The sequence below is a fragment of the Salvelinus namaycush genome, chromosome 4 (assembly GCF_016432855.1).
Source record: "Salvelinus namaycush isolate Seneca chromosome 4, SaNama_1.0, whole genome shotgun sequence".
NCBI lineage: Eukaryota > Metazoa > Chordata > Actinopteri > Salmoniformes > Salmonidae > Salvelinus > Salvelinus namaycush.
The window spans coordinates 48898767-48914718 of NC_052310.1; the positions used below are offsets into that span (position 1 = coordinate 48898767).

Sequence of the window (15952 nt, forward strand, 5' to 3'; positions counted from 1 at the left end):
TCTCTCTCTGTATCTCTCTCTCTCTCTGCTGACTTTGCCAACAAGCGTCGCAGATTCTAAAATGATCAATTCAACTTTTTTACTTTTCAAACTGTACTATATTTTAAGTCTCGTTTCATAGATACTGGTCTTCTCTCTCTCTGTATCTCTTCTCTCTCTCTCTCTCTCTCTCTCTGTATCTCTTCTCTCTCTCTCTCTCTCTCTGTGTATCTCTTCTCTCTGTATCTCTTCTCTCTCTCTCTCTCTGTATCTCTTCTCTCTCTCCCTTGTATCTCTTCTCTCTCTCTCTCTGTATCTCTTCTCTCTCTCCCTTGTATCTCTTCTCTCTCTCTCTCTCTGTATCTCTTCTCTCTCTCTCTCTGTATCTCTTCTCTCTCTCTCTCTCTCTCTGTATCTCTTCTCTCGGTCTCTGTATCTCTTCTCTCTCTCTCTGTCTCTCTCTCTCTCTCTCTTTGTCTGTCTCTCTCTCTCCCTCTTTGTCTCTCTCTCTCTCTCTCTCTTTGTCTCTCTCTCTCTTTGTCTCTCTCTCTTTGTCTCTCTCTCTCTTTGTCTCTCTCTCTCTTTGTCTCTCTCTCTCTCTGTATCTCTTCTCTCTCTCTCTCTCTCTCTCTCTCTGTATCCCTCTCTCTCTTTCTCTCTTTGTCTCTCTCTCTCTTTGTATCCCTCTCTCTTCTCTCTCTCTCTTCCACTTCTCCTCTCCTCTCTCTTTCTCGTTGTTTGTGTTTTTACTTTTTAATGAGAAGTTTAAGATGAAAGCTAATTTCCTAATGTTCAATCTGTAATCTTCACAGAGACACATTTTCTCTCTCAGGACTTTTGCCAATTTAAAGATGTTTAGCCATCATTAGCGACACCTTATCTTTTCACACATTCAGCGGAATTCACTTTGTGAACATTTACGTGCCTTGTTTGAGGTAAAGGCTTTCTTCTTTGTTTTTATCTTGATGTGAGTGTTTGAGAGCTAGTGGGGCAGGTATGGTGTGTGTGTGTGTGAGCGCATGTTACTCTCCTTTCCCTTGTGCAGCTCGGGCCGTTGGGGTATAGCAGCAGTGCACTGTGGGATGTTTGGATTTCTGACAAGTGCGAGGCCTGGGATAAAAGGAGGAGCTCCAGGGGGTGCTGCTGAGGGGGACAGGTGTTCCCACTGGTGCCAGGTCACCTCTAGTGCCCCTCACCTAGTCTGGCTCAGGGTAGCAGCTGAGATAACCTGGTCTTAGAGCATTTTGTACTATTCTGTACATAAATCCGAGACTAGTATGGTGACCTTATTACCGCCACACCAGCGTTCACGAGTTATGACAGCAGTCAATTTCCATGTGAACTTTTAGTCACGGTAATTAGACTTCTCCAACCTCTGATGCTGCTGATGGTCATTAGTGGGCTACCAAACTTGCTAACTGCCTGGTACTCAGGACTCTATTGTCCCTCTAATCAATCTGATATTAATGCAAATGTAATCGAAAATCTAATCTAAATATTTTGTGAGAGCCCATGAGTTGATGTTGCGCAACAATTCTATAGGCTTTGCAAATACGTGAAAAAAAGAGTGATGGCCTCTATTAAAAAGAGGGGGATCCTATCAGCTTTCTGTAGGCTAGGCCTACTATATTTATTTCTCAACTTTCCAAATATTGAGCACATTGCTTATATTTACAACAGGAGTATAGCCTACCTGGCTGGCATGAAAATTAAGCATGGGAAAAGCTTCCTGCATTTGCTATTTAAATGCATAGATGACATGTGTTTTTTTAGAGACAGGTGGGGGATAATGGTCGATTCAAAAAAAAGAAATGGCAAACATAATTTATTTTGTATATCTAAAGAAAATATTAAAACAATAATAGGGTGATAATATTAGCCTATCACTCACTGAATGATATATTACCACTTGTGAATGATGCCCAGCAAGATACAGCACATGCTTTTATTCTCTCAACTTTTTCAAATCAGTCACACACCTCATGTAGCCTAGCCCATAGGCCTATATGTTTTGATAATTATATTTTTATTTTTTTACCTTTATTTAACAAGGCAAGTCAGTTAGGAACAAATTCTTATTTTCAATGACGGCCTAGGAACAGTGGGTTAATTGCCTTGTTCAGGGGCAGAACGACAGATTTTTACCTTGGGGATTTGATCTTGCAACCTTTCGGTTATTAGTCCAACGCTCTAACCACTAGGCTACCTGCCGCCCCAAGGTGGTTTGTATCACAACTAAGTGGACAAATAATTTCTTAAATGAAGGAAGTTAATCTCCTTTAAAATGGGTGTAAAGCCTAGCTGTCATGCATACGCATCATGTGAGTTTCAAGTTTGGGGAAGATAATTTTCACCATAAAAAATGCACCTTTTATAATAAACTCATTCCATGCATAATCGCATTTGTGGTCACTTTTGAGGATGGTGTTTTCCTGCTATAAACATTTTACGATAATATTCTCATCTGTTGCGTCAGGATCATTGCTTCAAACAGTTTTTTATGCTAGTGGTTGTATTCATTTGGGATCTATCGCATCCCACAAATGTACCAGACTATGTTTGGAATATTTATTTATCGCAGAGAATAGGTCAACTTTTGTACTATGAGGAACAGTAGATTGACATAGGCTAGTACTTTTTCTGTTCGTTAGACCGACTTATCCTGTTGGCTGATGAAAAGTAAATGTGCACAGTTCTTCCAATATCTTCAATATGTGCCTTGGAATTGGATAGACACGTGCAGTTGCCTCCCCGATGTGTCTGTCTTCACTTGTAGCCTGTGAGAAAGACATGATGAGTGAGAGGTGCTTCGGCACGCAGCCGGGAGAAGGGAATTATAATTATTACATTCAGCCCAACAGCACGTCGGCCACTGGCCGCAAAACACAATATTTTTTTAGGGGGCATTACGGCCACACGAAGGGCATGCAGCCGGGAAATTCGAGGCATTATCAAGTTCTTGTCAAATTGTGAATGAGAGACTGATGAAGTGTGTACAGCTTGCGCAAAAAAACAAAGCAGAGCTCATGCCTTTCATGTGACTTTTTTCAAATCATCATTAGTCGCATCATGCAGCCTTAGAATGTATTAAAAATCAAAACATATAGACAAACATTTGTATCACAACTAATGTTACTTAAATAACTCTAAATTAAGCATATAGGAGTACCTGTTTCTTTGTTAACCACTCAACACAGAATAGCCGCACGCGTGAACACTCCCTCAAATCGTTTGGAGAAAATGTTCAATTGTATTCTTCATACTATAAAACAATATAAAATAATGCCATGGAATTCTAAGCAAATATTGTCTGCTAAATTAACTAGTTTAGCCCAGAGACATTATGGCATAGCCAGATAAGAGCATAACATGAGGACAACTCAGAGTATGCTACTCTGTTCTTCTAAAATAGACTACATTTCTTAATTTCATGTTTCTTTAGACCTGTCTAAAATAAATAATGGATTTATTGTGATGGTGTAGGCTATATTCAAAGGATGTATTATACTATTATACTAAAATGTAGATGTTCCTCAGTGGCCTGTAGGCTATGCTTGGAAGCCAGGAGATACTAAATGTGTTTATGTTAATTAATGGTCAATTACCGTGAGACCGGCAGTTATTTGCTTAACAATCACTGGCTAACAACATTTCATGACCGCCACAGCCCTATCCGAGACACTCCATTTAGTGATGTGTTACATTTTGCATGGTATGCATTAATTTGTGGATGTCCATCACTCATTTTGTATGATATGTTATGAATTACAATTCCTATTATATGGTACGAATTAGCAAAACCTACGATATGTTACAAATGTGCTAAATTTATGATAGGTTACGAATTCTGGCTAGGTGGCTAATGTTAACTAGCTCGCTAACGTTAGCTAGGCCAGGGGTTAGGGGAAGGGTTAGCTAAAAGGGTTACATTATATGTAGGTTTAGGGGAAGGATTAGCTAACTTGCAAAGTAGATGCAAAGTAGCTAAAAAGTAAGTGGGAAGTTAATTAGCTAAAATGCTAACGCTGTACGTGATGAGATTCGAACTCGCAACCATTGAGCATCTGTCTTTTGTAACCATACCAAACATAACATACAGTATCATTCTAAATGGAGTGTCTTGGATTTACATCCAGAATAATATGAAATGCTCTGAGACCAGGTTGGCTGAAAGGCCAACATACAAAGCCTTGATCAGAAACATCATAGAAAGTTCTATACAGAGTTAAACAACTCAAAGTGAAATTTTTAATTGTAATGGGTACCATTTTAGTATGGCATGAAAATAGTTCACATTTAAACGTTAAACTATTTCCATCCCTCTCCCAGCTAATATAATTTGGCAATTTCTTATTGAAATGGTATTTATAGTTACACCATCAGGTTGTCTGCCTGCCAAAGGAAGAACTCTCCTCAATGGTTTCATATCCAGTGGGCCATCACAGCAGTAGAATCCATTTAGCAAACATCCTTGGGAAAAGAAACAGCTCTCTGTGTTTTCAGACACAGAGACAGTGATATTCAGACGCAGAGCCAAAGAGCTGGGAGTGGGAATGCTCCCTCCATCCGTTTTCCCCTCTTCAAGCCCGTACTTGGTTTGCCCAAGAGACCCAGATGTAGACATTGTTGTGAGAGTGTGAGCACATAATGTGATGGAGTTCAGAGTGCTCTAGCTAGCTAATAACTTCATTCTCACTTAGATTCAGTCCTTGGCATTGTAAGGCGATTTTAGCCTCTCATCTTCTCCTCTCTCGACTTCAGCCTCCTTGTCTCCGCTCATTTCTTTCCAAAAGTTACATCAAGCACAAAGTTTGTTGTATTAAACTTTAGTTTGGAGGCTGTTTGCTTGCCTCACTCTTTGACTATAATTATAATTTTTTTATTAGGCATGTGAAGGTCAAATTCGCATTATCTTTTAATATCTCTTGAAATACAATTGAAATGTTTCTCTATATTTCCCTGTATTATGTACGCGTGTATGTGTGTGCTTGTATTATTCTGTCTGGGCCGGATAGGTATCTCTTCTAACACTCGCTGGCCACGACTGTCCTTGGGAAAGAGCCAGTAACATTCTATTCTGTAAGCTATCAGTGAGATTAACAGACAGGCCATGAATTCAGGTCGGATGGGACTGTGATTTATTTCACTGAGACACAGGAGCTGAATTTACATAATAGCCACCACCTGCATGCTAAGTCACACCAGTAGTCTGACAGGAGACGTTTCCAAGCCTTGGTGTTGTTTACAGCATTAGTGTAATTGTGTTTTTAAATATGCTTCTTACAATCAGATTGAGGCTCCGGATGCATCACAGGATGACATGTTGTGCTGCGATGCTGTCTTGGCAATTTGCAAGATGTCATCACAGGAATATGTTTTTGTAATGGACCCTCCAACAAAACATTGTCTAGATGAATGTGTCAAAATGTATTATTGCTTGTATAGTGTAACTGGGGAAAAATGTGTGTGTCAATGCATTTACCTGCAAAGGTTAAACACAACCTATGAATACAAATTGTTTACAAACAAGATAGTTTGACTAGAAAAGTGGGTAAACTGTAAACACCTTAACTGCCAGTCTACTTACAGTAAACGTAAAAAATAATAAAAATGAGCAAAAATGTGCTGTTAGCATCACCTACTGGAGCGACTTCTCAGTACAATACAGTGTAGTAATATATCTCTATCTGTGTTCTCCTCAGAATATGCCAGGACTTCATAATGAGCTCCAACAGCACAAACCCTGGCCTCTACCTGACCGTCAGCTCCCCAGGAATGGGCATTGATGACCCAGACACCAACTCTCTCCACAAGGACATCTGGCAAGAGCTAACCAGCCCCGATGACAATGACTCCATCAGTGGCCTCTTCAATTTTACAGGCTCGCACAACGAGACAGTGACCTCTCTGACCTATGACCCTCTTGGGGGTCACACAGTGTGGCAGGTGGTCCTCATTGTCTTTTTCACCGGCCTCCTGTCCCTGGTCACTATAATCGGCAACATCCTGGTGGTGGTATCCTTTAAGGTAAACCGCCAGCTCAAGACTGTCAACAACTACTTCCTGCTCAGCCTGGCTGTGGCTGACCTCATCATCGGGGTCATCTCCATGAACCTTTACACCACCTACATCATCATGGGCCAATGGGCGCTAGGCAACTGGGCCTGTGATCTGTGGCTGGCTATTGACTATGTGGCCAGTAACGCATCCGTCATGAACCTGCTGGTCATCAGCTTTGACCGCTACTTCTCCATCACCCGGCCCCTCACCTACCGGGCCAAGCGGACCACACGGCGGGCTGGCTTGATGATTGGCCTGGCCTGGTTCGTGTCCCTGGTCCTGTGGGCCCCAGCCATTCTATTCTGGCAGTACTTTGTGGGGGAGCGCACAGTGCCCCCTGATAAGTGCTACATCCAGTTCCTCTCAGAGCCCATCATTACATTCTGCACGGCTATTGCTGCCTTTTACTTGCCTGTCACTATTATGAGTGTGCTCTACTGGCGTATCTACAGGGAGACGCAGAACCGCGCACGGGAACTGGCGGGCCTGCAGGGCTCAGGGAGCCAAGGGAGGGGTGGAGAAAGGGCTCACTTTGTCCACCACCAGGCTGGGAGCGCCAGGAGCTGCAGCAGCTATGAGCTAAGCCAAGTTTCCCAGAAGAAGAGCCCCATCCAGGCGCTGGCCGCACGCTTCCACTGTTGGCCCATGATGCACTCCTGGAGGCCTGGCAGCGCCCGGCCCGTAGAGGGGGATGCCGACCACAGCAGCAGCGACAGCTGGAACAACAACAACGCCAGGCTGTCAGTGGACCACTCGGGCTCGTCTGAGGATGAGGAGAGAAATGGTAGAAGGATGATGCCCCAGGACCACGCCATCTTCTCCATAGTGCTCAACCTGCCAGGGATGAAGGCAGCCGTCAACTCCCACCTCACCTCCTGCGAGGACCTGGACATAGCCTCAGAAGAAGACCCCCTGAGGGGGGAGGAGGACAGTCGGGACAGCCTCTCTACCATCACCACCACCACCACTACTACCACCCCTGATGGGGCCAACACAGACACCAACAGCTACCAACAACGCTTTCCCTCCCAGATCTCCAGATTCCAGTCCATGCCTGCCATCCAGGCCACCAGAGTGGGGCCGCTCTCTGGCTCCCCTGCCACCACCACCAAATTACCCTCGATGCCGATCTCCTTCAGAGAGGCAGCTCTAGCCAAGAGATTTGCCTCCAGGGCACGGACGCAGATCACCAAGCGCAAGCGCATGTCTCTGGTAAAGGAGAAGAAGGCGGCACAGACCCTTAGTGCCATTCTGTTTGCCTTCATCATCACATGGACACCCTACAACATCATGGTGCTGGTCAACACCTTCTGTAATGGCTGCATCCCAGAGGCTCTGTGGGCACTGGGATACTGGCTATGCTACGTCAACAGTACCGTCAACCCCATGTGCTATGCCCTGTGCAACAAGACCTTCCGTACCACCTTCAAGATGATACTGCTCTGCCACTGGGACCAGCGCAAGCGGCGGCGGAAGCAACAGTTCCAGGCACGGCAGTCCGTAGTGTTCCACAGGAGAATTCCTAAAAACTCAACGTAGTGAGATATAGACCCAGTGGGAATTGGGTGATGAAGATGATGAGTCTAGAATCTGACAGCTCAGTGGATGGATGAGGCATCCTAAAGATTCTGTCTGTGGTTTTTAACTGCACAGAGATTCACAAGGAGGCAGTCATGTTGTTGCTGTGATGGCTGATGTTCTCATTCTGTTTGCCTTCATCATCACATGGACACCCTACAACATCATGGTGCTGGTCGTTTGCTGTGATGGCTGATGTTCTCTGTGTAGCCACAACCTCCCAAGTGACATATTCCTCTGTTTCTTCAGGAGAGCTCCTGTGGTGAAAGGTTCCTCTAGATTGATCATTGCAGAGAAGTGCAGCTAAAAAGACTGACAGTGAAAACCAATAGAGCAAGGACTTTAAATGCATTGGGGGGACAATTCAAAGTGCAATTGATACTTAGGGAGATTATATGATGTAACATTGTTATGGATTTGGGGTTTTCCATTTCTTACCATTTATTTTGTGGTAGTCAAATCTGTAACGTACAGAGCAGTTTGGGTTTTCAAAGTCAACTGCATCTGTACTGTAATATAGTATATAAAGCAAAGGCCAAAACATTTTGTGTCAATAGACTGCACTGTATTGATTTTGAGCTCCCTTTTGGCTAACTGAATTTGATTTCTTTGTTATATATGGGGCTTTTTTACTCTGACTTCTGTACATTGCCTTCCACTTGGATATAGCTTTCTTGTGTCTTATAAAATGAGAAGATATTAAACAAAACAGTGTCCTATTTGTGACGACCAGTTTTTCAAAGTTTTTGGTTGTTTTTGTATAATAAATTGGTCTATAGTTTTTCCTCTATAGATTCTGAGCCAGTCTGAAAAAAGTAAATTTTGACTATTCTACGGCACTTCAATGAGCTGCTCGTGTTCAATGTGAGTTGTTTACATGGTGGAGACAATAAGCGAATCAACTTATTCAATTGTTGTTTATGTTGAGCGTAATGGTATATTGCTATTTCTAACTTGATACCTAATGATTGATTGTACACTAAATAGATCAGTCACTATGAATTGTAATGTTTTGATTTATTAGGTTATATTTGAAAAGGTTTCTCCATTTCTTCTCACTGGCTGTCCAAATGTAATTCCCTAACTAAGATATTTGTCTGTGGTCCCTAGATGAACCCTCTCTTTCTCCTAGAGGATTTAGCAGTGCCACAGCAGCATCTGCTGGATGGATAGAATTCTACACTAGTAACTTCCAGCTTACTTCCATCAGGGAAATGCTGTTGTGGGGCAATAAGTGGGAGATTGGGTGGGTTGGTCAATGTCTGTACTCTCCTCGACTCCTCCGTGCGCCTCTCCTCCGTTACCTGGAAACCGAAAAGTGGTAGCCATACAGTGCATCCGGAAAGTATTCAGACCCCTTACATTACATACTTATTCTAAAAAAGATTAAATTGTTTATTCCCTCATCAATCTACATGCAATACCCCATAATGACAAAAACTGGTTCAGACATTTTTGCAAATGTATAAAAAAAACTTAAATATCACATTTACATAAGTATTCAGACCCTTTACTCAGTACTTTGTTGAAGCACCTTTGACAGCGATTACAGCCTAGAGTCTTCTTGGGTATGACGCTACAAGCTTGGCACACCTGTATTTGGGAAGTTTCTCCCATTCTTCTCTGCAGATCCTCTCAAGCTCTGTCAGGTTGGATGGGGAGCGTCACTGCACAGCTATGTTCAGGTCTTAGAGATGTTCAAGTCCGGGATCTGGCTGGGACACTCAAATACATTCAGAGACTTGTCCCGAAGCCACTCCTGTGTTGTCTTGGCTGTGTGCTTCGGGTAGTTGTCCTGTTGGAAGGTGAACCGTCACTCCAGTCTGAGGTCCTGAGCACTCTGGAGCAGGTTTTTATCGAGTATCTCTCTGTACTTTGCTCCGTTCATCTTTCCCTCAATCCTGGCTAGTCTCCTAGTCCCAGCTGCTGAAAAACATACCCACAGGATGATGCTGCAACCACCATGATTCACCGTAGGGATGTTTTCAGGTTTCCTCCAGATGTGACACTTGGCATTCAGACCAAAGAGTTCAATCTTGGTTTCATCAGACCAGAGAATCTTGTTTCTTTAGGTGCTTTTTGGCAAACTCCAAGCGGGCTGTCATGTGCCTTTTACTGAGGAGTGGCTTCCATCTGGCCACTCTACCGTAAATGCCTGATTGGTGGAGTGCTGCAGAGATCGTTGTCCTTCTGTCATCTCCACAGAGGAGCTTTGGAGCGCTTTCAGAGTGACCATCAGGTTCTTGGTCACCTCCCTGACCAATGCCCTTCCCCTGGATTGCTCAGTTCGGCCGGGCAGCCAGCTTTAGGAAGAGTCTAGGTGGTTCCAAACTTCTTCCATTTAAGAATGATGTAGGCCACTGTGTTCTTGGGGACCTTCAGTGCTGCAGATTTTTTGGGGTACCCTTCCCCAGATATGTGCCTCGACATAATCCTGTCTCTGAGCTCTACAGACAAATTCTTCAAGCTCATGGCCTGGTTTTTGCTCTGACATGCACTGTCAACTGTGGGACCTTATATAGACAGGTGTGTGCCTTTCCAAATCATGTCCAATCATTTGAATTTACCACAGGTGGACTCCAAGTTGTAGAAACATCTCAAGGATGATCAATGGAAACAGGATGCACCTGAGCTCAATTTCGAGTCTCATAGCAAAGGGTCTGAATTCTTATGTAAATAAGGTATTTCTGTTTTAAATTTGTAAATGTCTAAAAACCTGTTTTTGCTTTGTCATTGTGGGGTATTGTGTGTAGATTGAGGATTTAAAAAAAAAAAAATTAAAATAAGGCTGTAACTTAACAAAATGTGGAAAAAGTCAGTGTTTGAACACTTTCTGAATTCACTGTATGTAGGAGAGTTTCAATTTGTTAATAGGCAAACGGAGGAGTTTGCTCCTCTCCTCTGGCCAGAAATCCAATTTGAGATTCTCCCATAAAATGCCATTGCTGAGAACAGATACAAAACTCAAAAGAGTCTGGTTAGACTAGCTTAAACCTGCTACATATGACACACGGAGCTGAATAGTGGTGCTTTTCATTTCAGTGATTTCCAAAATTGAACATTTCTATCAATTGTACATAAAGTTATTTGGCTGTGCAAACAGTGTTATTTATGGTGATTTCTCTACATGTTTTAATATCACACAGTGCTAAAATAATGTAATAGTTACATTTTAATGTATTGTTATTATGTGATGCACAATGGTTCAGGCCTAAATGTGATGAATACTGTTCAACATTTTTTTTGCTGTTTAAGTGTATGTATTACACTTAGGTTTGTAAAGGGATAGTGAAAGCAAATACCATACATGTACCACAGATATGTTGAGTATGTGATATCGAGTAGAATAGCAGAATGCTACCATGTGGGGTAACACTTTATAATAACGATCAGACAGGAACGTTATTATAAAGTGTTACCCAATGGGGTATGTAAGCCAGATAATGATGAAAGATAAGAGAAATTATTCAGTGTCTGAATTGCCAATGGATATTTTAACTGCTTTCAACACCATGTGCTACGGTGTTATTATACTCCTGATCAAGGGAGGTTTTATGTTTGAGATGTGAACTACCTGAAGTAAGATCAAATGAATAATAAAATATTACTTTTATTGTTTTATGTTACATTTCAAGTATGCTAATCGTATCCATGTTATGTCAATAAACACACATATATTTATTGACAGAAGATAAAAATTGTATCATGTTTACTGGCCAAAAAACATTTATTTGAATGTTTATAAAATTGTATTCCTCCAGTGTCTGAGTGATATTTGTAATCACAGAATATTGAAGAAGATGACAGTGCAGTACAGTCCCGTAGGTCTACAGTACAATTTGTACAGATGATGATTGAATTGTTCGGGAACAAGAATCTCTGTTTTAGCATATTAGAGCATTTCAGTTACCACCCCTTCCCCGTGGGCCTAAAAGCAAATAAAGTAACAAAAGTCTAAATAAATATATATAATTGGTTTGTATGTGTGGGGCTTTAGCTAAGATTGTTCTTTATGAGGCAGCAGCGACAGGGCGTGGTGCTTGCTGAACACAGGAGCTAGATCGTGAAACTCGGGAGGAACTGATGACAGGTCCGGAGGTATTGGAATGAACTGGGGCACAGACAAGGCAGGGAGAAAGGCAGAATGTAAACAATTAGTGTCAAAATGAACTCCACGTGGTTACCTTTCCGGCGGTCCAGCCAATCTGTGGGTTGTGTAGCTTTAACCAAGGATTGCCAAGAACCAGGGGAGAGTAAGGACAGTCGATTATGTGGAAACTAATCTTTTCCTGGTGATTTCCAGAGAGACGGAGGGAGGGAGAAGGAGGACAATGAATGAGTCGTTTAGCTGCATCCTTACCGCAGACCGGGTGGTTGAAGACTTTCTTCATCTACTCCTTGAATCTGGAGTGGGAGAAGCAGATCGGGGACTGTCTTTCCAACACAGCCGTGGCCGAGGAAAGCACTGCTCCACCGAGGCAGCCAATCAGACAGGAAATCTTGGCCTGTTCGCTAGCATAAGAGTAGGGCTGTTGCTCAAATACTAGTGAACATTGTACCAAAAAGGCTCTGTAAGCTCCGAGGTTGCCATCGTAATGCTCGGGAGTCGGAACAAACGGCTCCCGGAGCGGAGAAGAAAGGCTTGGGACTGGTTGTGAGCTCTGGGCGAAGGTTCGGCCCTGTGAGTCAGACAGGCTCCGTGAAAACTCCTTGATGTGCTCCAGAAGATTTTTCAGAGCTCGGTCATGTTGCTCGAGCAGGGTGCTTTGGCCGGCGAGGGTTTGGTAAAGAGTATTTAAGTCTGCTGGGTTCATCTCTTTGGCCAGATCATACTTTTATTCGGAGTGGAACAGGGGAACCCAACAGCAGACTCAGATGAGGAGACTAGGATGACGTAACCAAAGTATTTATTGAAAACACGTTGGGAAGATGGAGTGCAGGCCAGGGGAAGCTTGGGCGGTTTACAGGAAACCAGGTGTGGAGGCTGAGGCGAGAGGGGTTGGGACAGGATAAGCAGGTCCAGAGGGGAATCCAAGGGAGTAGTAGAGTGGGGAATCCAGGACAGAGTAGCAGGATGACGAGACGTGGGACTGGAGACAGGGACCAGAGTCAGAGCGGGCAGAACTGTAGCGGAGAGGAAAACAACATCAGGCAAGGGAAGACAGGCACAACAGGATCTAAACATGAACAAAAGGCTAGAAACAGACTGACTCAGCAGAGATTACGATCTGGCAGCGTGGAAGTGGGGGGCTGAGTATTTGTTAGAGGTCTTGATTATGGAACAGGTTGCAGCTGGTAGGGATCTGTTCCAACTCCAGCACACCTGTCTCCGTCCACATAATCACAATCACATCCACACACACACATACACAGAGAGGGAGAGATTACTGGGGGAGTGGCAGCAGGTCAAGGAGACACAGGATGAGCAGTAGAGGGGCGTTGCAGGAGCAGATGTAACATAGTCACCTCATAAAAGTACTTGGGAGTATGGTAAGACCGTACACTGTCCTTCTCTCAGCAAATATCAAAGCTGCTGGCTAAAGTTAAATCTAGACTTGGTTTCCTCTATCGTAATCACTCCTCTTTCACTCCAGCTGCCTAACTAACCCTGATTCAGATGACCATCCTACCCATGCTAGATTACGGAGACGTAATTTATAGCTCGGCAGGTAAGGGTGCTCTCGAGCAGCTAGATGTTCTTTACCATTCGGCCATCAGATTTGCCACCAATGCTCCTTATAGGACAGCCTTATTCTAAAAAAACATTCCCTCATCAATATACACACAATAACCCATAATTACAAAGTGAAAACAGGTTTTAATCCATTTTGCACATTTCTTATTTAGATAAGTATTCAGACCCTTCGCTGTGAGACACGGAATTGAGCTCAGGTTCTATAACTTGATTGTAGTCCACCTGTGGTATATTCAATTGATTGGACATGATTTGGAAAGGCACACATCTGTCTATATAAGGTCCCACAGTTGACAATGCATGTCAGAGCAAAAACCAAGCCATGAGGTCGAAGGAATTGTCTGTAGAGCGCTGAGACAGGATTGTGTCGAGGCACAGATCTGGGGAAAGGTACCAAGACATGTCTGCAGCATTGAAAGTGCCCAAGAACACAGTGGCCTCCATCATTCTTAAAAGGAAGAAGTTGCGAACCACTAAGACTCTTCCTAGAGTTGGCCGCCCAGGCAAACTGAGCAATCGGTGGAGAAGGGCCTTGGTCAGGGAGGTGACCAAGAACCCCATGGTCACTGACAAAGCTCGATTTCCTCTGTGGAGATGGAAGAACCTTCCAGAAGGACAACGATTTCTGCAGCAGTCCACCAATCAGGCCTTTATGGTAGAGTGGCCAGATGAAAGCCACTCCCTAGTAAAAGGCATATGACAGCTCGCTTGGAGTTTGCCAAAAGGCACCTAAAGACTCTCAGACCATGAGAAACAAGATTCTCTGGTCTGATGAAACCAAGGTTGAACTCTTTGGCCTGAATGCCAAACTTCACGTCTGTAGGAACCCTGGCACCATCCCTACGGTGAAGCATGTGTGTTGGCAGCATCATGCGGTGGGGATGTTTTTCAGCAGCAGGGACTGGGAGACTAGTTGGGATTGAGGGAAAGATGAACGAAGCAAAGTACAGAGAGATCCTTGATGAAAACCTGCTCCTTCTCGCTCAGGACCTCAGACTGGGGTGAAGATTCACCTTCCAACAGGACAACGAACCTAAGCAAACAGTCAAGACAACGCAGGAATGGCTTCAGGACATGTCTCTTGACAGGATCTGCAGAGAAGAATGGGAGAAACTTCCCAAATACAGGTGTGCCCAGCTTGTAGCGTCATATCCTTGAAGACTCGAGGCTGTAATCACTGCCAAAGGTGCTTCAACAAAGTACTGAGTGTAGGGTCTGAATACTTATGTAAATGTGATATTTCAGTTGTAGTTTTTTACAACATTTGCAAAAGTTTCTAAAAACCTGTTATTGCTTTGTCATTATGGGGTATTGTGTGTAGATTGATGAGGATAAAAACAATTTTATACCTTTTTGAAGAAGGCTGTAAATAACAAAATGTGGAAAAAGTCAATGGGTCTGAATTCTTTCCGAATGCACTGTACGTAGCATTTCTGGTTGTTTTTTGCCATTTTTAATACAGTGCATAGAAAAAGTCTGCACACCCCTTGCACAGTCTTCAACATTTGCTATCTTGAAATGTTATCTAAAAAGGGATACAACCTACAATGCATTCAGTAATTATTCATACCCCTTGACTTAATCCACATTTGGTTGTATTACAGCCTGAATTCAAAATTGATTTAATAGATGTTTTTCTCTCACCCATCTACACATTTTTTCACTCAAATTTATTGAAAATGAAATACAGAAATATCTCATTTACGTAAGTATTCTTCAACCTCTGTCAAGTTGGTTGCTGATTATTGACAGCCTAACCAGCCATTTTCAAGTCTTGCCACAGATTGTCAAGCCAATATTAGTCAAAACTGTAACCAGACCACTCAGGAACATTCAATGTCATCTTGGTAAGCAACTCCAGTGTATATTTGGCCTTATGGTTCACCTTATTGCCCTGCTGAAAGGTGAATTTGTCTCCCAGTGTCTGCTGGAAAGTAAACTGAAACAGATTTTCCTCTAGAATTTTGCCTGTGCTTACCTCTATTCCATTTCTTTTTATCCCCAAAAACTCCCTAGTCCTTGCCAATGACAAGCATACCCATAACATGATGCAGCCACAACCATGCTTAAAAAATGGTACTCAGTGGTGCGTTGTGTTGGCTTTGTCCCAAAAATAAAACTTTGTATTCAGGAAAAAAAGATAATTGCTTTGCAACCTTTTTTGCCGTTTTACTTTAGTGCGATATTTGTTTTGGAATATTTGTATTCTGTACAGGTTTGTCATTTAGGTTAGTATTTCGGAGTAACTACAATGGTGTTGATCCATCCTCAGTTTTCTCCTATCACAGCCATTTAACTCGGTAACTGTTTTAAAGTCATCCTTGGCCTCATGGTGAAATCCCTGAGCGGTTTCCTTCCTCTCTGTCACGATCGTCATTGTAAGCATACTCAGACCAAAGCGCAGTGTGAAATCGGTTCGACATCTTTTTATTTAAGTGAACTAAACCAAAAAACAATAAAGAATACACGACTAGTGAAGTCTATGCGGTGCTCACAGGCAACTACACAGAAACAAGATCCCACAAAACACAGTGGGGAAATGGCTGCCTAAATATGATCCCCAATCAGAGACAGCGATTAACAGCTGCATCTGATTGGGGACCATACCAGGCCAACATAGAAAATAAAACACCTAGATAA

At 43.0% G+C, this 15952-nt stretch overlaps 1 protein-coding gene across 1 annotated transcript; it reads left to right on the forward strand.

Annotated features, from left to right (window-relative positions):
* The first annotated feature begins 5700 nt into the window (after positions 1-5700).
* chrm3a (cholinergic receptor, muscarinic 3a) lies at positions 5701-7578 on the forward strand. Its single transcript, XM_038990832.1, has one exon. It carries the CDS (start codon positions 5701-5703, stop codon positions 7576-7578), a length of 1878 nt encoding a protein of 625 aa, XP_038846760.1.
* Positions 7579-15952: the final 8374 nt, after the last annotated feature.

What these genes read in the sequence shown, in the direction of transcription:
- chrm3a (XM_038990832.1), top strand. Translation starts at nt 5,701, where the DNA reads ATGAGCTCCAACAGCACAAACCCTGGCCTCTACCTGACCGTCAGCTCC.